The sequence below is a fragment of the Thermomyces lanuginosus genome (genome assembly GCF_041956635.1).
Source record: "Thermomyces lanuginosus strain ATCC 200065 unplaced genomic scaffold VTN49scaffold_27, whole genome shotgun sequence".
Classification (NCBI taxonomy): Eukaryota; Fungi; Ascomycota; class Eurotiomycetes; order Eurotiales; family Trichocomaceae; genus Thermomyces; species Thermomyces lanuginosus.
The window spans coordinates 1,841,643-1,862,386 of record NW_027192361.1 but is presented as its reverse complement, the minus strand read 5'-3'; the positions used below and the strand labels follow the sequence as shown (position 1 = coordinate 1,862,386).

At 53.0% G+C, this 20,744-nt stretch overlaps 6 protein-coding genes across 6 annotated transcripts; 5 read left to right on the top strand and 1 right to left on the bottom strand.

The window, feature by feature from the left end:
• Positions 1-272: 272 nt before the first annotated feature.
• VTN49DRAFT_2951 (uncharacterized protein) lies at positions 273-3,175 on the top strand (the record flags this gene model as incomplete). The annotated part of the gene is made up of 7 exons (XM_069410733.1): positions 273-980; positions 1,645-2,086; positions 2,145-2,181; positions 2,246-2,381; positions 2,435-2,784; positions 2,838-3,102; positions 3,155-3,175. 7 exons carry the CDS (start codon positions 273-275, stop codon positions 3,173-3,175), a joined length of 1,959 nt encoding a protein of 652 aa, XP_069269509.1.
• A 703-nt stretch (positions 3,176-3,878) lies between these two features.
• VTN49DRAFT_2950 (uncharacterized protein) lies at positions 3,879-5,862 on the top strand (the record flags this gene model as incomplete). Its single annotated transcript, XM_069410732.1, has 4 exons — positions 3,879-4,216; positions 4,305-5,537; positions 5,611-5,695; positions 5,764-5,862. 4 exons carry the CDS (start codon positions 3,879-3,881, stop codon positions 5,860-5,862), a joined length of 1,755 nt encoding a protein of 584 aa, XP_069269508.1.
• Positions 5,863-6,490: 628 nt separating this feature from the next.
• VTN49DRAFT_2949 (uncharacterized protein) lies at positions 6,491-9,503 on the bottom strand (the record flags this gene model as incomplete). The annotated part of the gene is made up of 2 exons (XM_069410730.1): positions 6,491-9,322; positions 9,486-9,503. 2 exons carry the CDS (start codon positions 9,501-9,503, stop codon positions 6,491-6,493), a joined length of 2,850 nt encoding a protein of 949 aa, XP_069269507.1.
• Positions 9,504-12,671: 3,168 nt separating this feature from the next.
• VTN49DRAFT_2948 (uncharacterized protein) lies at positions 12,672-14,212 on the top strand (the record flags this gene model as incomplete). The annotated part of the gene is made up of 3 exons (XM_069410729.1): positions 12,672-12,767; positions 12,824-13,227; positions 13,300-14,212. 3 exons carry the CDS (start codon positions 12,672-12,674, stop codon positions 14,210-14,212), a joined length of 1,413 nt encoding a protein of 470 aa, XP_069269506.1.
• Positions 14,213-14,810: 598 nt separating this feature from the next.
• VTN49DRAFT_2947 (uncharacterized protein) lies at positions 14,811-18,853 on the top strand (the record flags this gene model as incomplete). The annotated part of the gene is made up of 9 exons (XM_069410728.1): positions 14,811-15,508; positions 16,211-16,286; positions 16,348-17,076; positions 17,129-17,209; positions 17,257-17,560; positions 17,611-17,784; positions 17,833-17,919; positions 17,973-18,441; positions 18,502-18,853. 9 exons carry the CDS (start codon positions 14,811-14,813, stop codon positions 18,851-18,853), a joined length of 2,970 nt encoding a protein of 989 aa, XP_069269505.1.
• Positions 18,854-19,379: 526 nt separating this feature from the next.
• Positions 19,380-20,631, top strand: VTN49DRAFT_2946 (uncharacterized protein; the record flags this gene model as incomplete). The annotated part of the gene is made up of 3 exons (XM_069410727.1): positions 19,380-20,320; positions 20,401-20,520; positions 20,571-20,631. 3 exons carry the CDS (start codon positions 19,380-19,382, stop codon positions 20,629-20,631), a joined length of 1,122 nt encoding a protein of 373 aa, XP_069269504.1.
• Positions 20,632-20,744: the final 113 nt, after the last annotated feature.

Below are 20,744 nucleotides of genomic sequence, written 5' to 3'. Positions count from 1 at the left end.
ATGCGCAGCGGGAATGTTGGGCTTATTGAGATTGGGTGATTATTCAATCAATGAAAGAGGGCAGAGATGCTGGGCTGTTCATGCCATCACGCTCTATTGAGAGAATGGAATCTGTGATAATATTATAGAGCCATTGGCACATGTGTACATAGCCTATATAAGAGAAGTACCGCTGCTCCTTCAGTCCTTGTAAGCTCCTTAGACCTGTGTCAGCGCTGCTGTACAGCCTACATCTGTGCGATTATTGCCTCGTTTTGGTGTCAGAGATCAGAATGCGTCCACCATCCGATCCCCCGTCGCATCCCAATCAGAAGTTCATCCTGCTCCTCCAGGAGCTTCAGCGCCAACGGCGCGGATCCGGGCCTGCGCGGCCGTTGCACGCCTTGATGCCAACAAGAGCCGCGAATATAAGAACAGCCACACAGCCGTCATTCATCCCAAGAGCACAGGACACCAACATTAATATCGACGTCGACGACGATGACGAATGCTGTGCTTGCGAAGACTCCGCCAGCACAGACGCCCCCATCACCATTCAGATTGACGCCTCAATCAGCATCATCGGTGATCGGAACGTAATTACCATTCCACCAGTTAACACCGCTGAAAGCAGCGGTAATAATCCATCCCCGCAGACAGCGGGCGAAAAGAGAAGCGACAATAAGCATAGCAATAATCATAATACATCCGCAGCGCAGGCATTCAATCACCTACACGCCTTCCAACGCACACGCTACGGGTTCTTCGCGGGGCTCATTAACGATGCACTCCGAGATGCACTGCCACGACTCAATAATAATAATGAATCTCGCGCGACGGACAACCTCGTACAAATGGTGCAATTGGACGTGGATGCAGGCATCCGAGTCCGAGGGTCAGGAAATGTTGTCTGCGCGGCGCCGCGGGTGCGGACTTCTTCCGATGACAAGCAGCAGATGCTGAGAGAAGGGCTGCTTGGAAGCCGGAAGAGAGCTAGTTCGGTACGTTGAGTATCATATTTTGGGGCAGACTCAGCTGATATCAAATGAATTAATTACATTTAGGAGCCATTGGAGCTGCGGAATGAACGGAGGAAGATGTCGAGAGTGATGTGATAATTGGGATGGTTCTTGGAATCCGGGGGTATGCACTTCATGGCGTAAGCATTGAGATATTTAGAGGCGCTAGAAATCATGACTGAAAGATAGAATGCATGTTTCATGTTCATCTGAATTGAAGTGGATGATGCAACCGAGTGACCTGATCAGCTGAGAGGTGCGCATATATAGTATAACTGATATTTACCCCAGGTTATAGAAGTCCTAGTTATACTGTCACACGCCAACGCCCGAGTAGCATCACCAGCTGGTCCAGATGCCCGACCAAATTGATCACATCTCTGGCCGCACGCCCTGATTTAGTGCATCCTCTGCCTCGTGGCTGTCGCCCTGATTGATCAGTCTGAACTAAATTGGCTACGGAGAGAATCTCCTGGAAAGCAGGACCAAACCCTAACTCGTCCTGATCGACGCGCGCGCAAATCACAACCCCAATCCCCCCCAAAACTCCATGATCCCATCATTAGCCTAAATCTCCGCCGTGACGACGCCTCCGACCTATCGCGTGGGCACGCCTCCCACGGCGCCCCTTGCTCCTAACGCGGAGGACTCCTGCTCCTACGACGTTCCGCCGCCCCAGCCTCCTTCCTTCGAGGTTGCCGCCGCCGCCTCCGCCTCCTCTCCTTCCTCCTCCCGCGCTTCCTCTCCCGGTCCGCCGCCATTCTCGTCAATCTACGAGTCCTCCGCTCCGGAACCCCCTGCCAACCGCTTCAAGGCGGCGGTGACCGAGACCACTGCTGCTGTTGACGACAACGATCCGGAGCAGCTCCCCACTCCCCCCGTTGTTGCGGATACCAAGGTCGCGCTTGACTGTGATTGCAAAGGCGAATCGTCAGGTAAATCTCCGGACGACCGAGAACCACCGCCCCCGTACACCGAAGGGTCGAGTCCGATAGAATCGTTCACCTACGTCATGGCTGCCGCCGGGGGTGCCGCCAGCATAATCACTCAGGTCCAGCAGGCCGGTGCGCCGCTCAATACGCTGGGAGGTATGTCGCCTGTCATTCATTCCGGAAAGCTGTGTATGCTTACAGGGCCGGTTTGCAGACGTGAATGGCGAGTCGCACATCACCCTTGATCTGAGGTGAGTCGGAGTTAGCTCCGAGCGTGATGAGTGCCGGGAAAGGATGCAGGCTGACCATGTACAGAGGTACTCGGTTTACCTTATCCCGTGATGAGCTCCTCACGCTACCCGAATTTGTGTTGCTGTCGCTCTTCCCGAATGGTTTGCTGCCAGACGGGCACATGGGTGGCTTCCACGAGGGCGAAGTCTACTCAGTAGATGTGAGTCAATTGATTCCGTTTGTTCCACACAAGCCTTGTGCTGACCTCTGTAGTACGACCCCAACTCTCTGCAGTACATGCTCGACTTTTTTCGCGCCGTCGCGCAGTCAATCCCATCGGCGTCGCCGTCGCCATCGGGCTCTCCGGAGCTGGATGCTGCCGACTCGACGCAGAACTCGACGCGGGATATGCTGCAAGACCGGGCCGGCATCATCGTGCTCCGGGAGGACCTGGACTTTTACGTCATCCCGCCGCGACCTGACATTGACCAGGCTGAGATGATTAAAGTCAAGCGCGCGGCGGGCCAGATCCTCCTCGGGCAAGATGGCATCTTTTCGGGCTTGCGGAAAAGCAACGAGCCCGGTAGCACAGAGCAGCATCTAATTGAGATGCTCACCGCTGGGTGCGTTCTCGTCCTAGCAGAACCGGACAGAAGATAGCTGACTTCCTTTCCAGTGGCTTCAACCATGATGATAGATGGGGCCACCGGGCGCCCGAGCCCAACAAGGCTGTCATTTGCAGCCTGGCACTAGCCAAGCTCCGGACAGATATCAGGGGCGATTTCTCCAACAATGCATCCGTGGGTATGGCGCAGAAGCTGCTACTCTTTTGGCGAAAGCCGGCTCGGAGATGTTGGTGGGAGGGCGTCGAGCTGGAGAATGTGCCCGGCGTTGAGGGCAAGCTCAAGGTATGGATTCGGAGAGTATGGACGCTGGAGATGGTATGCACGCTTTCCCTATCCCCGAGCTTATCGCTTTCTGACGATTTTCCAGAGCGTCATTGGGCTACGATAGTTGCACTGAGTGCATTGCTTAATCCCGTCACGCATCGATTGATCTATTGGTTATTACAGGATATCCCAAGCATTCAGCGTGAATTTTTCTTTCTTGTTTTTGTGGTCGCATTGTCTTCAGGGCAAGAATGGCGTCGTATCATTTGTTCGCTTTGGAAATGCTCACTGTTAGTGTATTTATTTTGGCTATATACCTATTTTTATGTTTCCAGCAATGCGTTGGCGACAGAAAGGGGGAGCTCCTCGACGACGATGGACCTGAATGAGATAATTACATAATTGGGGCCGGAGACTTTTCCGTGTTGCTGTTGATTGGTCAGAAAAATAGACTATTATAATCACGTGACTATCCAAACTAGGGATAGGCACACGGCCGAACCAGAGCAAAGACACGCGACAAAAACCGTGATCACGTCAATTCTGAGCGCATTTCCCTGTGGAAATCGTTTTTTCTGTTGGTGTCGAGAAGTTCATAGTCAGACGGACTATCCGGAATTACGAACGCACGACTGAGGGCCAGGTGGTGGGGGTTCTCTGGCGACGGCGACCTTCGTTTGCCGTGATCTTCAGCGCCAGGGCTTCAAAGCTACTAGCCCGAAGCTGGTTGATGAGCGACGGATCTACGAGCCAGCTAGCGATGCGTTGACATTTCCCGCGAATCTCAACACATGCAGGAGGAACGACGGAAAAAAAAAGAGGACAAGATGTCGCCCGTCCGGGGCTACATCACGTCCTACCCACCCCGACTACGCCAATACTCCAATGCGCTCCTCACGCCCGTCATCCCACCAACACAACCCGGGGCGACACGGACAACAAAGCGCGGAACAACAGCGATTAATTATGCCGAAGATGGGTTTGACGATGACGATTTTGACGATAGTGAGGGGCCCCGCCGGCCGACGGGGCTGCGAAGTCGAAGAGAGGACTCGGCGGCCGACAGAGTACCGCTCTCAGAGAAAGTGGGCAAAGAAACCGACAAGCCGGTAGAGGTTCAAGGGATATTTCGAGACTGGATGGTGAAGCGATTGGTCAGACCACTGTAAGTATTTTGTTTATCTTGGGGGCTCTTTCTCTGGGCTCCCACGTCGAACCAGGGGTACTGATTTGCTGTCCTGCTCTGCGGCCAGCTGTGCCGAACAGCTGTACATCCAGTCGCAATTGCCGCTGACGCTCATTCCCATCCGGATTGACCTGGAGGTTCCCGCGCACCAACCGGCGGAGCCGTTCCCGCTGCCCCGAATGGCGACGGACCCGGGGGTGAATGCGACACTCCCGGCGTACCGGAAGCCGGACCCGGCCCCGGCGTATCGCATCAAGGACACGTTTTTGTGGAACCTGCACGAGGCGTTGTCGACGCCAGAGGAGTTTGCGACTACTTTCGTGCGGGACCTGGACCTGCCGAACGCGCAGGCCACGGCGCAGGCCATCAGCACGCAGATCCGCCAGCAGCTGGAGGAATATGCGGGTGTGGCGCTGCACGATCTCTTCCAGAGCTCGCACGGAAAGCAGCCTGGTCCAGCACCAGCGACGGGATCAGCAGCGGGAACTGGCGGGAGGACATCGAGGGCCGTCTCGACAACTCCAGCAGCAGCGGCGGCGGCGGTCACATCCACGGCCACGACAACGGCCGTTGCCACGCCAGAAAGCTCAACAGGTCCGCAACAAGGAGCGACGACGGTGGCCAACGCGTCGCTCGTGGTGGATGATGAGGGGGAGGATCCGACGCTAAACCCGGATGACACGTACCGGTGCATCATCAACCTCAACATCAACCTCCAGAACAAGCTGTACACGGACAAGTTCGAGTGGTCGCTGCTGCATCCGCCGGGGGTGGCGGAGGAGTTTGCGCGGGTGACGTGCGCGGACCTGGGCCTTCCGGGGGAATGGGCCGGCGCAATTGCGCACGGGATCTACGAGGCGGTGCTTAAGCTCAAGAAAGAGGTGTGCGAGAGCGGCGCGATGGTGGTAACCAGCGGCACATACACATCATCCTACGGGCCCGAAATCGACAACATGGCCGCCAACGGCGCCGAAGCCGGGTGGCGATACGATCCAGACACCCTCGCCGACGAATGGGAGCCCAAAGTCGAAACTCTATCCAAAGAAGAAATCGAGAAGCGTGAGGGTGACCGCGAGCGGCAAATCCGTCGTCTCCGCCGCGAAACGGCCCGCTTCTCCTCCACCGCCGGCTTGGCCCAGCAGCAGCAACAGGACGATGATTACCACCATCACGCCGGCCAACGCACCACCCGCCGAAAGCGCCGCCTTCGTAGTCTCAGCCCGTCCGCCGCTACGCCAGGTGCCCGGGGGACACCAGATACTTCGGGCTACGGTGGCGGCGGCGGGCAGCTTACCGACTGGTACGTCCTTCCCCTCCTTTTCTCTCTCTTTTCCCTTTGTATCCACACGGCTAACGCTATTCTTTTTTAATAGGGAACGCCAATCCTGGCGCTGCTCAAACTGCCAAGTCTGGGGCTCAGCCGTTTGGAATGTCCGGGATGGTCCTGCTGGGCCAAAGGTTCGTCATGTCCTCTTCAAAAGAAAAAATAAGATAATAAAATGCTAACGAGACTGGGTTATATATAGACACTTTGCCATAATTGCGGCTTCCTCTACGAACGGGATCGGATTCTCCCGGAATGGTCCAAGGATTTGCATCGGCATGATGTTCCGCTTGGACGATGATCTCTCCCTCTTTCTCTCGTGCAAAAAAAAGGAGAGCTATGAGATGCATGGGAGAGAGGGCGTGTTTTGCAAATGGCGGTGTTCTGTGTGATGATTGAATTGGGGGTCAGGGTTTGGTTCTGGCGTTGATTTGTCCATTTCTTAGATGGTACATGTAACCGTAGCCGATCGGATCGGTCGATCGATGATTCCTCTTTTGCGTGTTGTATCATTAATGCCACGATTTTGATACACGTAGCTTTGATAAAAACTATCGGTAACGGAATGACGATAATACTCATAACACACTGATCCATCCCATCCCATTCCAGCCCATCAATTGGGGAAAAAAACATTCATCATACGCCCTGGCCAGACAAAAAGAATTCGCCCGTGACAATAGCCGACAGAAACAAGAAAAAGTTAACCTTAAGGCTTGCAAAGAGTCTCTAACTCATGACAACGACAATCGCTTGACCTCAAACCTCCTGCGAAGGACGTGCACAGCTTTTGATCCCCGTCTATGCCATGGCCCAAAACGTCAGAGCACGCAAGGAAAAGTACATCAGACAGAAAAGAGAAAAAGAACGAGGGAGGGTGTAGACGTGTCGTCATCATATCCGGATCCGGAACATGATCCAGAGTCATGTCACTGCTCGGGGTTCTGGTCAAAAATTCGACGAAACGGAGGATCCCGAGGTGCTGGTGAAGGAGAGGGACTCGGCGAACCGCCAGATACATTGACGTCCTCTGCTCGTCGAATGACCTCTTTCAATGCGCGCGTCACAACGCCCGCACGGATAACGAGGTCTCGCAAGGACTGGGTGTCAAAGGCCATCTTCTGCTGGGACGGCGAGTACCCATTTGCGGACTCGCGCTGCTGATAAATCGTCTCCAGCACTGACTTGGCCTTCGCAGACGAATCCCGGCGCTCTCGACGCCCAGGAGGGGGAGTTTGTCCTGGGTTTGCCCATACCGAGAGGGGAGGTCGCCGCGCCTCACTCTCCGCGCGTTTCCGATTCTTCTGTGGTGGCGACGGCGTCGTTTCAAAATATTCTTCCAAGCTGCTCCGAGACGACGGCGAGAGCGGAGACATGTTTTCGTCCTCATCAAATGTCGCCAGGTTCACGATCCCCTCCGCCTCCTTCCATAACTCATACGACGGGCCATGCACCACCTGCAGTTTGTTCCCTTGCAAACGGAGCCGCCGGAGTTCCTCCACCAGCAATGTCAGCTCCTGCACTTGCCCGTACTGTCCGTGCACGCTCGCCTGTCTTTCCATTATTGCCTGTGGCACTTTGACAGTGCGCATATTTGCCGGTTTCTCGCCCGTTCCCCCTCCAGTCTCGGAATTGCTGTCTGAATCGCCAAATTCAAAGTCTCCATCCCAGTCCTCCGTGGCACCTTTGTGTCCGAGACCCCAGGTGCCGAATCCAGGCCTGCTGTCTGTTGGTGGCGGAAGCTCTCGCGAAACCGGAACGCTCTGACTACGCAAATGAACAGAGGATGGAGTTTTCCGAAGGGCTACTCGGTTATTTCGGAATCCCATGGCCTGCTTTCCGTCAACAGTGCTCGGCCGTTGTAGGGTGTTCGGACGATCTCGTTCTGCCCAAGGCTGTTCAGACCAGTCAAACACGCTTGGTTTGGTCCCAAGATTTGATGTCTTTCGGGACAGATTCTGCTCATATGAAGCAGCTGACTCGGACGTTTTAAGACCGTCAAGATTGTTCTCCTCGACTTCGAACCCGGACAGTGTTGGGCTCGGGAGTGGTTCTTCCTGACGAGCGTCTTTTCCGACGTGCCGAGCGGACGGTGTCGATGCTTCATTCGTTTGTCTCCCGGACCAAGTGTCGCCTTGCGTGTTGCAGATGTCGTTGAAAAAGTCACTGCTTGACGTCGATGGTCGCGACGTTTCCTGCGTCGCAGACCAATCTTGATCCGATTCGATACTGTCTACGACATGATCTTTGTTCAATTTATCGTCGTCGTTCAAGAAATCATGGAATATGGTCTCAATCTTGGGACCCCGGTGTTTTGGAATGCTGTTTGAGCTGATGCGCGTACGAAACGAGTCAAAGACTGAGTCGCTCTTGTCATCTTCGTCACCGGACGTGAATATGCGCGTGTCATCTGAAGCCATGGCCGTTGAGGCGCGATCCGACGTCGTCACCGATGGCCGTTTGACTCGCGCATAGCGAATGACGGATGGCGGTGTCACATTAGAGGACTGTTGACTGCTGTTCGGATTTACCAAGGCAGTCCGTCCGTGGCCCAACATTCCCGGACCCAGGCCATTCGGACTTGACTCCTGACGTTGCGAGAGCATTTGGGCCAGCTCGCCATCTGGTGCGGTCAGGGGCCGACGTAACCCCGTAGAATCGCTGAAATTTCTCTTTCTCCGAAGTCGAGGAGGATACATTGGCGACGATGGCGGCAATGGATTTGATGCGTGCCGCCTGTCCTGGGTTCGCAAGTTCTCCGGGGGGGTCTCTACGACCTCATTGGACCTGAGTGATTCCGCACGCGGATTGAAGCCGGTACGTTCGGGGTGAGAGGTGCGAGAGGAAGGGTTGTCCGTTAACGGGGAGTCCTGTGCCTGTTCAAGATTGACATCATTGGAAGGGAACGATCGCGGGAATTCTGGCGGAAGGGAAGCCGGTGTATAAAGAGGTGTTTCAACTGGAGAATTGATCGAGGTAGAGAGCATCAGGGTAGGATAGTCGACTGGGTGCCGGGACAAGAACGGGTCCGGCGGCCGAATAGTATGTCTTGTCGCCGAGTTGCGCCGTGAACGAAAGTAAGGCTGCCAGACCGCGTCCTTCGGGTAGGTATCCGCCAGGCCTGCGCTCAATGGCATGTCCCAGCGCCTGTCCCTGTCCACAGCAACTCGCTGCTCCATCTCCGCGTCTCGCTGATAGCTCGTGGCCGGGCGTCGAAGGCTGAAAGTCGACATGGTTCGTGGGCGATTGCCACCAAAAGGCACGTTACCATGCTGTGAGGTCGCCCGTTTCACCAGCTTGTTCGAAGACTTGACGGCTGTCTCCGCGGATGAAAGAATACCATGCGCCGACGTCGGCCGGGCGCGGGAGGGCGGCCGATCGTTCGACGATGAAATGAAGGAGAGCCGCCGCCGCCACGAAGAGGATGGACGGCCACTACTGGGAGCACTCTCCTGGTTGGACAAGTCGGACAGCCGGTTCGATGGATTTGTGTACGCCCGCCGTCGACGCCGGTCCCTACGCCGTTCTGCAATCCCGGACTGAGACAAGCCCGTGCTCAGGACACTGGATCCCGCGGCCGAGGTTGGCGTGGGCAGCTCTGACTGGGTGTCTCCGAAGCGGGAGGAGCTGATGGACAGGGGAGGGAGACCATGGGAGGCGGTGCTTCGGCGAGCCGCGCTAGAAACAGAGCGCGAGCGATTGTCTGGCCGGGCCAGAGCAAACCCCGACGCGGCAATGCCGACGGTGCTGAGGGCACACAACTGCACCAAGCCTTACGTCAGCGAGAGGTGCTCCCGAGGAAGGAGGGCGGTTGCCAGAATTGGGCGCGAGTTGGAGGAGAATCGAGGCAGAGGAAGGAGCATGTGGAGAGAAGCCAAATCGTATCTAGAAGGCAGGAACGCTGGAGAGAAGGAGCGCACTTACTGTGGAGATATGCTCCATGACGGGTAGGAAGCCCAAGACGCACGTCACGCTCTTATGGTCGATCCAGTCTCAACGACGCCCACGGGCGGTCCTCCTCATGGTGGCTGCGGCGGCGACGAGGTCCACGGGCTTTGCTAGAGGCTACGGTGCCATCTAGTCCCAGCACCGACACAATGAAAAACTTGGGAACGTCCAGGGCTTCGGAGAATAGGGTGTCGTGTTGTGATTGGCGGCCGCAGGTGCACGCGGAGTAGGACGGAGGATTCGTGGGCGCAGTGGAAGAGATTGGAAGCGTCGATCGGAAAGAGGACGGAATTAAAGACAGGTCATTATGAGGCTGCCACGCGATTCTCTAGAGAAAAAGAAGGGATCGGGTGAGCAATGATAATAGCGGTGGTCGTGAATAGCAGAAGTAGAGCTTCCTGCGCGGCGGGAAGAAACAACACACCAGGGCCCGATCAGCCGTACCTACCTAAGTTATTAAGTTATCTGACTAATCCGGGATCAGCGACAACAACAAGAAGGTAAGCCGGCCGGCCATCACCGAAATCACAAAGTTACAGAAGACTAGCGACCCTTGCTCGTTTCTTTTTCCTTTTTCCTCAAAAGGACGGAGTGACTACGGGGCAACCCTGTTTATGCTAATTCCAACTTGTTTACTTATCTGCTCTATAGTCCTGCTGTCAGTCCTCAACACAGGAACCTTGGTTCAATGCAAACTTTGGCGGGCCGACCGAGGCGGAGCATTGCTCTGCTCCAGCTCGAGTATCCCCACGGCTTAAGGTTATCAGAGATTCGATCATTTGACGTGCCATACGGAGTAGTTACTCTTTCCCGACAAGAAATTTGTGGTCGGTGTGCGTATATGCGGTGTAGGTTGCTCAGTTTTTCGCTGAGATTGAATGCCCTCCTGGATCCAGGATCAGCATGGAAATTCCAATCTTGTCAACAGTGATCGATAGTTCTGCTCGCCCTGGCGTCCGATCGGCCATGGTAGATGGGCAACTAACTCCTATGGGAGGTACCAGCCACGGGATCTGGATTGTCAGGTATATACGATCACCTAGCAGTCACGAATACTCGGAATGGTGCCCTGCTTCATAACCCCCAAACAGTTAAGGAGCGGCAGGATCAAAGGATGCCCCGGGCGCGTAAGCCCTCGAGTCCTTACCTTCCCCACGAAGAAATACGAGCATTTGTGTAGGGCTGAAAGATCGAGGATCCAAGAAAACAACGCTAGACTATAAATGGCTAGACCGATCCTCCCACCAAATGTGATCCGTGCGTTTGATTGGCTGATCGCGTCCACGAATCACAGCCATTTCTCAATTGTTTGTCACAGCTCCTTGTCACGGGTCTCGCCCGGCCCCCGGGCTATCGACAATATCCTCCGCCATCGAGATCTCCATCTCGCATGCCCTCAATTCCAGCCCTCTTCCCGCAAAACCCTGATTACGAGTAGGTTTGGGGTTAATTCGAATAGAGTACGGAATGAATCATGCTGTTTGAGCTTGACGATCCAGGAATGCTCGACGGGGCGGGGAGGCAATTGTTGCCGCAGGGCTCCGAAACAACTAGGGATTCCAAGTTCTGCCACGGCGGCACAGCACTTCGTGCTTCCCTTCTCCGTTGGCCCTCTGCAGCGAATCATTGCTCATTTTTGGTGACTCGGTCGAGTTGCTTGTGGAGGCTTTCAGATCGTACCTGAGAAAAATAACCAAGAAAACTGGCAGTTGAGCCGCACTGAGCTCGTCCCATGGCGGCTAGGATTGTTTACCACTCCCTAGTATGGTTAGGTCGGTTACTGTTCCATGGATCAAACATCTCGCCAGCTCCTGGGATGGAGTGCCCATATTGGCCTGAAGATTGAGTGGAAACCGCTTTTGAACCTACGATTATCCGCATATGCATCATGCGCGCTTTGCATGAAATAAATCCCTCTCCACGTCATTGACAAATATCGCTATCGTGATTGCTCAATTTGCCAGGATCCTTCCGAAACGGCCTAAGGTTACCAGCAAGATCGTGGCTTCGTGGCTCTGCTGAAGCTTCGGATCTCAAAGCTCGCTTCGCGTTGATTGCATGTAACCCCGTTCCTGAAGAGACTCATATTGCGAAATCGGTTTGTTTACATACACGACAGCCAACAACAAACAAACTGCATGCAGCAAGGAAAACGTCAGTAATTCTCCGTAGAACATCAATTAAGTCGTCCGGGGAGGAATTGACTGGCTAGGAATGATCCCACGCCCCTTGCATGGTGATTGGTTAATAGTGGGAAATCATCAAGACAAGATGGCGTCTGTCGTCCACTGCTTGAAACCGAGTTAACGAGTACGTAGCAGTGTCCCTCAGGAAATCAACTTCAAGGAGAGCATTTGATGACAGTGGAAGTAGATGGTTTGTTCTTGAGGGAAAAAAAAAAAAGGATCAAGTCTTCCCAACCAGCCACGTTTCATAGTCCGATCCCACGATCTGCATTAGCATTCTTGACTGCTGTAATAAAATAGCCATAGTGAGGCCTGTCAAGATGATTATTGGAACATTTTAAAGCACAAACTACTCGTACAACCCGCAGAGGTCACCTGGACGACACCGAACAAATCAGTTGCATGTGAATCCTGCGTTGGGTCCTAGCCGATCACAGTCGGATTTAGGATCGGTGGAGGACTTTCGATGACGTACTAGAGTTGAAGTATGCGGCCATCATTGGCGGCAGCTTAGGTCATAATTCCCTATATAGATTCAAAATAGTAACCTCGATGGCATTTTTTGCTATCGAAAGGTTCGATTCTAGATCTAATCCTGCTGGTGATCTGATCCAAACATAGGACACGATTATTCTCGCTAGGCCTGGCTGCTATGAGCATAACCCTAACTCTACACGCAATTTGGGTGTAAACCTCCCACACAGTCGTTGTAAAGAGTAGTGCGAGGAATAGGGAGATGAGCGCTGATGTATCTCTCATCCATCTGCCATGCCATATTCACATCAGCACAGCGCGATTGGAGATGATTCATCATACCCTTCCAAGTCACCCACACGTCGTGCTCTCAGCCACCTCAGCCTGGCATCCAGGTGAGGCTAAGATGAAATCGGTGCAAGAGGCAGAGATTTGAGTCCGCTTTAAATAACTGTGACGAATCCTATTGACGCGGCATCTCAGGAGCGATTTGAGAAACATCATGGCGTACTATGATATCGTCGGTTCTCTGCCTCTCGAGCTCCTGATTCTTGTCGTGGAATATCTAGATCTGGAAGATATTGTCCGGTGCCAAGGGGTGCGTATCGATTTTGTGACGCCTTGTGCTAACCAGTCTCCTCTGACAGTGCCCAGGTCTCCAGGCGATGGCGCGTGATATTCTCCTGCAATACAATTATCACGCCGTTCCTACGTGAAACGCTCGAGTTTCTGGGCCTGGACGAGGACGGCGTGGATATAGGTTCAGCCATTGCGGACGCGATGAGCTATTTCAGATGGCGACTTGGCTTGGAACATGCTCGACCCGTCAAGAAGATCTTCCTTTCCTGGCCAAAGCACATGCCCCGGCTACCCTGTCCCATCCGTTACCATTCACGTCAGCTATGCTATAGGAATACCAATCCTCATCGCAAATTTGTCGAAACACTGAATCTCGAAACTGGAGAGAGAAAAATCTGGGGTGGCAACGAGACAGATAAACCTACATACTATTCACCGTTCCTATCTGATCGCTATCTTGTTCGGTTCTCGATAGAAATGTGAGTAGGGAGAAGCAGATATTTTCGATCTTGTCAGCTGTTGTCCAAGATCTGACACGATTACTACGATAGGGGCACTAATTACCATTTGACGGCGTGGGATTTACATACAGGAAAGAAATTCAGTCAAAGAATTCCGCCGTTTAATGTCCCCCATCAGATCGTTGATGATAAAGTAGTCATCACTGGCTGTCCCGTCCAGGCCTTTGGGCGGCCTTCTCACGTTTATGTTTGGGACCTAAGTTCGAATCATATTCAAGAAATTGGCAGCTTCGTCAGTCTCCAATTGTGGCATGTTGATGCAATTGAGAACATGTTTGTGGCATTTGAAGTTAACTGGAAATCCTGGAGGAAGCAGCTGCCAAAAGTGCAGCAGACCAAGTGGGAAACGAAGACGGGCCAGCTGCTCGACAAGAAAATCTTTGACCTGCCGCTGCCGGCTGAAACGCCCCGGCTCGGGCACACTCAGTACGGGGGATTCCATCCCTACTACACCTTTGGCCACAAAACCGCAACTCAAATTTTCCTCTATGACGATTGGCCTGCCACGAAGTTGCCTGCCACCATGCACCTTGAATACGATTACGCTGCTGACCGGCTCAGCGTCCGGAAAGTACGAGACTGTTTCAACAACTATAGTTCTTCCGCGTATTTGCTTCCAAACCTGGTCTACCGTTCCTCTACGAAGACAGGCCGCTGTCAGGTTAGCGTATTCAATGCCACTACCGGCGAGGTAACCCTGCACTCGGTCCAATCGAGCACTTCATTGAACTCGTTTCCCCAACAAAAGTGGGGAGCAGCTTCCGGTAACCCGCTCGAAGTTGTCTTTGGCGATCGTGAGGTCTTTGGCTGGGCCAATGACACCGGTGTTCAACTCTGGTTTTTCAATCCGAGATTTGTTCCCGATGGCATCCCAGATTGTGACTGTGAGAATTGCCGTTATTCAAAAGAGATAGGTTATTGCGATAATCTAAGCGGGCCTTGAGCTCGATGCCTGTTGGTGATGATCCAGCCATTGGCATTTTAATAGGCCTGTTATGCCCGTAACCCTAACCCCAATCTACGGAGTCCAGACGTGAATCCTCGCGCAAACGAAGGACGAACAAGTGTTCAGTTTCCCCAAATTGTTTTCAAGAATCGAGATATATTGACACCCAAGGATTTCGTTGTTGCGAGGCCCAAAAATATAACGCTGGGCCTTTCCGCTTTCATCCTATCCTGCCCCATCGGCACAGCGATTCAGCCATGGCCGACGCGAGGAACTATTTTCGATGGCGACTTGGCTTGGAGCATGTTCGACCGGTCAAAAAGATTTTCTACCGTCAGCTATACGGCTGTCAACGTGAGCAACATCGCGTCTTGTATTGTTCGCGCCGGCTGTATGCTGCTCCCTTGTACGGCAGCGTTTTTGAGATGCTAAATATTGAGACCGGAGAGCGGTTATGTTGTCCCAGGAGAGCAAACTGGTATTGCTCAGACTGTTGGTATAGGCTTGTTCGACTAGTAAGTGCCAATACCAGGGTGGTAGATACTGTCTTCGATCTTTCGACTGCTGTCTACTAACTCCCGATTGCTGTAGCAGGATGGAATCGCATCTCTTACTCATCGCGTTGGATACGCATACAGAACGAACCATTGATCAAGCATTTCCTAACACACACAACCTGTATGCGGTTGTCAAGGACAAGGTGGTCATCACTCCCAAGAAAGCGGAGGAATCTTCCCTGATCTACGTTTGGGATCTGAACTCGAATCACGTTCAAGATATTCACAGCTCTGCTCATCCCAGATTGTTTCACATGGACGCGACTGAAAACATCTTGGTAGGATTCGATATCTTCTGGGAGAGACAGCCGCGAGAGGTCCTAGCTGTACGTCAGATCAAGTGGGCGACGACGACGGGGCAGCTACTCGAGACACAAACTGTTCATTTGCCGTCGCCCGCTGGCAATTCCTTATCCGAATACGCCATAAATGTCTACCAGACCTTCGGTCACCAGACCGTGGCATATCTCTTCTTCTATCTTAGCAACCCAATCGACAAGCGAGCCGGGGTGCATTTCGAGTACAACCACGCCGTTGACAGGCTCACCGTCCGGTGGATCCCGGGTGAATCTCTCTACCAAAGGATTTCCAATAGTCACTTTGTGTTCTCCGCGTATTTGACTCCAAAATTGTTGTACAGCTTCCCTGCGGAGGACAATCAGCTTGGTATTTACAACGCCGCAAAAGGTGCGGTGACTCTGCATTCGGTCCCTCGCTTCTCGGACTCGGCACCTCTGTATGGCAGACGTTCCTATTACAACTCAGGGGACGTAAAAGTTTTCGGAGATCGTGAGGTCCTTGGGTTTGCCAATCACATCGATGTTGAACTTTGGCTTTTCAATCCGAATTTTACGTTTAACCAGCGATATTTTGAAGGACCCGACTTGCACCCAGAATATAGGTACTATCAAAATGGTGTTTTGGCCCTCTTAAAAAATATGGGAGCGTGTCCACTTATCAGAACTGCCGGTGGATCTTGCAATGGAACTTCCGCAACTGCATACCAATTGGTGCGTATTGATGGTGAAGCTGGACACACGCACATCCAGGCTTGTATCTACGCTCTGTGTACATCGCACACAGAGAGATTGGCCCAAGTGCGATGAAAAGGGAGCAGCAGCAAGCATAGCACTCAACCTAAACCGTGGGGTTGGGGTTTAGGATCTTCAAAGTTAAACCTCTGTATGTAGGTTAGCGGCTTGGCAGATGCGGAATGAATATTCCCGAATTCGTACTAGTAACTCCGGATGACGTATAGAAGTTACTTTGTTCAGGATGGTTTCTTCCTTCATCAGCCAGTTAAGTGCCTCAAATGCTAAACCCCACTGATAGGTTATCAAACACCGGTTATCCACAACCCGCGTGAAGTCACCGTTTAAGCACATTGACATTTGAAGAGTACCTTTGGAGTTTGGAGGAATTGCGTTCACCACTGCAGCGGGCAAAAGAAGATGGAGGCGGAACTTCAGGCCCAGATCCCAGGGCTGGACCATGTGATCTCCGAGTATTCTGTGGTGAGTACTTACGCTGTGTCGTTGATTGAAGGCGAAGAGTCGACTGAACATCTTTTTCTAGGGCTATCTCACCCATGCCGCCAAGGCATATGTGGAAGACACTGACCCAAATGCACCGTCGCCACTATCCGAAGCCGCCGATACGGTGACGGAGATCCTAGTTTCTGCATCTGGAGACTTCTCCGCCGAGAACGAGCTTGCCATCCGCAACTTGGTCGAGAAATTCATCAACTCGCTCAACTCCGCCGACGGAGTCGATGCCGAGCGCCGCCAGACTTCAGTGGGTGCCAAGCGGCTTGATCAAGCCATCAATGTCGGCTCTCAACGGAATATCTCATCCACGCTCGGCCTGGTTGGCGGCAACGTCGACCTCGAGTCGGCGGCCACGCGCAAGGTGGAATCGCGGGTAGACCGCAAGAAGCTGGAGAAGGCAGAACGCAAGATCCGCGCCAAGCAGGAGAAGAAGGCGATGAAGTTTGTCGAGTACGAAGGATCGCGCCTGCTTCAGAAGAGCGAGCAGCAGTCGTACGAGGAATTCTTTATGGCTGTCAACCCGCTGCAGATGGGTACGGACTCGCAGTCCAAGAGCAAGGATATCAAGGTCGAAGGAATCGATATCTCGATTGCCGGAAAGCGGATTCTTACGGATGCTTCGCTGACTCTGACCTACGGCCGAAAATATGGTCTGGTCGGGCAGAACGGTATTGGAAAGAGTACATTGCTTCGTGCTTTGAGTCGGCGAGAAGTTGCTATTCCGACCCATATTTCAATTCTCCATGTCGAGCAAGAGGTGAGGACTGAATGCAAAGGATATCAAGATCGTGACTGACGCTGCTGTTTAGATTACTGGAGACGATACGCCTGCACTGCAGTCTGTTCTTGATGCCGACGTTTGGCGAAAGCATCTGCTTCGGGAGCAGGAGGTTCGTGCCTGTTGCCAGTCAAAAATGATTGAGCTAACTTTCTGCAGAAAATTACCAAACAGCTCGCAGAAATCGAGGCTCAAAGATCCTCAATGGCGGACACATCGAAAGATGCCGCTAGGCTGGATAAAGAGCGCGATGCTCTGGATAGCACGCTTAGCGATATTCATGCCAAACTGGCTGAGATGGAGTCTGACAAGGCAGAGTCGCGTGCGGCAAGCATCCTGGCTGGTTTGGGATTCTCTCCAGAGCGCCAGCAGTACCCCACCAAGACATTTTCGGGTGGTTGGCGAATGCGACTGGCTTTAGCGCGGGCTCTGTTCTGCGAGCCTGACTTGCTGCTGCTCGACGGTATGTTACACCCTTTCATATACGAGGGAACCCGTCCTCACAGCCGATAGAACCGTCGAACATGTTGGACGTGCCGTCCATCACCTTCCTTTCCACATACCTACAAAGCTATCCAAGCACCGTATTGGTCGTATCTCACGACCGGGCATTCTTGAACGAAGTTGCTACCGATATCATCCATCAGCACTCTGAGCGCTTGGACTACTACAGGGGAGCCAATTTCGGTACGTTTATGTATTGCGACCAGTCGGTCAATTGCTAACGACCGGTAGATTCTTTTTATGCGACAAAGGAAGAACGACGCAAGGCTGCAAAGCGAGAATACGAGAATCAGATGGCCCAGCGAGCACACTTGCAAGGTACTTCTTTTCTTTTAAGGATTATACAGTAGAGCCAGACTGACATACCGCAGCGTTCATCGACAAGTTCCGCTACAATGCTGCCAAGGCACAGGAAGCGCAGTCAAGGCTCAAGAAGCTCGAGCGTATGCCAGTGTTACAGCCTCCAGAGGCGGAATATACCGTGCACTTCAAGTTTCCCGAGGTGGAGAAGCTCTCCCCTCCCATCATCCAACTGTCGGATGTTTCGTTCTGGTATACTAAGGACAAGCCGCTGCTCAACAACGTCGACTTGGACGTGCAGCTTGACTCGCGGATCGGTATTGTCGGGCCCAACGGTGCCGGAAAGACCACAGTTCTCAAACTTCTGATCGGCCAACTTCAGCCAACCAAGGGTCTGGTCTCATCGCATCCCAGACTGCGGATCGGCTACTTTGCGCAGCATCATGTGGATGCGCTGGATCTGAACGACAGCGCCGTAGGATTCATGGCGAAGAATTATCCCGGCAAGACGGATGAGGAATACCGACGACATCTCGGAGCGTAAGTAGACCCATTTCGACCCTACACTGATGATGACGACGCGCTCACACACCATCCCAGCTTCGGTATCACGGGCATGACTGGCCTGCAAAAGCTCGGCTCGCTCTCGGGAGGTCAAAAGTCGCGTGTGGCCTTTGCATGCCTCTCACTGGTGAACCCGCACATCCTTGTCCTGGACGAGCCGTCCAACCATCTGGACATTGAAGCCATGGACGCGCTGTCAGAAGCCCTGCAAAAATTCCAGGGCGGTGTATTGATGGTGTCGCACGACGTGACGCTCATCCAAAAGGTCTGCACGAGTCTCTGGGTGTGCGACAATGGACGAGTGCAGAAGTTTGATGGTGACATCAATGCGTATAAGAAGATGATCATGTCACAGGCGGACTTTGCGGGTGTGGTGAGGGCGCAATGATGAGTTCTAGACTACGTGATTTATGATAGACGTCTGTACATGACTCGTCAATGGTCGACACTGCTTGGACAGGGACGAACCATGAGCAGCGGAAAATAGGGTACGGTTAGCTATCATTCCAAAAGTAGTTTAGTATAAGAACTGTCTTGTCCTAATTATGGCCAATCAGGGTCGACGTATCTTCAAAATACGAGATTAGCACGATATCATTGGCTGGCTTGCTACTATAAACTATTCCTGATTTAGAAATTGGATTTGTAATATGGGAGTGTCTGCCTAGAACTGGAGGGGGTAAACGAGTAGTCGTGTTGGAGAGAATGGGAGACTTTCAAAACATTGGTAAGCCCTCGAGTTGCAACCGGAGTACAAGGGGCAGGTATGGTGTAGCAACATTCGTGCCGAATACTAGCAATACTCACCGTGGCAATTCACCACCATTTCACTCTTCTCTTTGTTTCGACGCCCTCTGGGCTTTCTCCCGACGAGCTTGCAGATTCCGCGCCTGGCGCGCGGATTGCATGTCGTAATGGCGCTGAGGCGGTCAGAACGGATCAGCGCGCAGGCAGCTGCTGTGTTAGCCAAGCAAGAGGAGGAAAAGAAGCGTGGTAAAAAGAAGACAGAAACGGGCATCAAATCAAGGACGAGAAAAACGACAACAGCAACAACAAGAGCGAAATCCAACAATGCTGCCAAAAATGGAGGTGTTGCGAAGAACCGCGCGCCACCAAAGCCAAAAGCTAAGGGCAAGTCCAAGGCGAAGAGCAAGAGCGACCTTTCCGTCGTCAATGGTGACGGGAAACTGGCCGAGGCGGCGGCAGAGCCGGTGCTCGACCGGCCCATTGAGCCCCATCAGACAAACGTGCCGCTGGTCTCGCCACATGGCGACAGCGCCACCGTTGCATATCCGACTACGGCGGCAGCGGTCACGACGGGAAATCTCCTGGAGAAGGCCGAGGCGCATCTCATTGCGGCGGATCCGCGCATGAAGCCGCTGATCGAGCGGCGGCGGTGCCCACTATTCACGCCGGAGGGTCTCGCAGAGCCTGTCAATCCATGGGAGAGCCTCGCCCGTAGTATCATTGCTCAACAAGTATCTGGCGCAGCTGCAAAATCGATCAAGCAAAAGTTTATCCGTCTTTTCAATCCCGAAGTCACGGATGAGACGAACGGAGAAGAAAATAAGGAAGGAATAGCGTCGTTCCCGGCACCAGAAGTCGTTGCAAAGACAGATATCAGCACGTTGCGCACCGCGGGCCTCTCGCAGCGAAAAGCGGAATACATTCAGAACCTGGCCGCCAAGTTCGCATCTGGGGAGCTAACGACGGAGAAATTGCTTACGGCGTCGGACGAGGAGGTCATGGAGATGCTGATTGCCGTGCGTGGGCTGGGAAAGTGGTCCGTAGAGATGTTTTCATGCTTTACACTCAAGCGAACGGATGTGTTTTCGACGGGAGATTTGGGTGTCCAGTTTGTCCCCTTTCTTACCTTCTTTCCCGGGACATGGCGTCTTCGCTTCGTCGATCAGCGGTTACTTACTGATAAATTAGGCGTGGATGTGCGCATTTTGTCGGACGCGATGTGTCTAAACTTAAGACCAAGGGCGGTAAGTTCAAGTACATGTCGGAGGCGGAGATGTTGGCGTTGGCGGAAAAATTCCGGCCATATAGGTTAGTAGTTCCAATGGTGATCGAGCGAATGGATTGCTGATTGGGTGTAGGAGTTTGTTTATGTGGTATATGTGGCAGATTGTGGACGTCAATATACAAGCATTGGAGTAGACGTTGTACAGTAATCACCCGTAATGATAGCAATGGTAATCAATACAAAGGAAATTCCGATTTGTACAGTAGAGTACAGTAATATCTCCTACATCATTTTCTAAAGCAGGCAC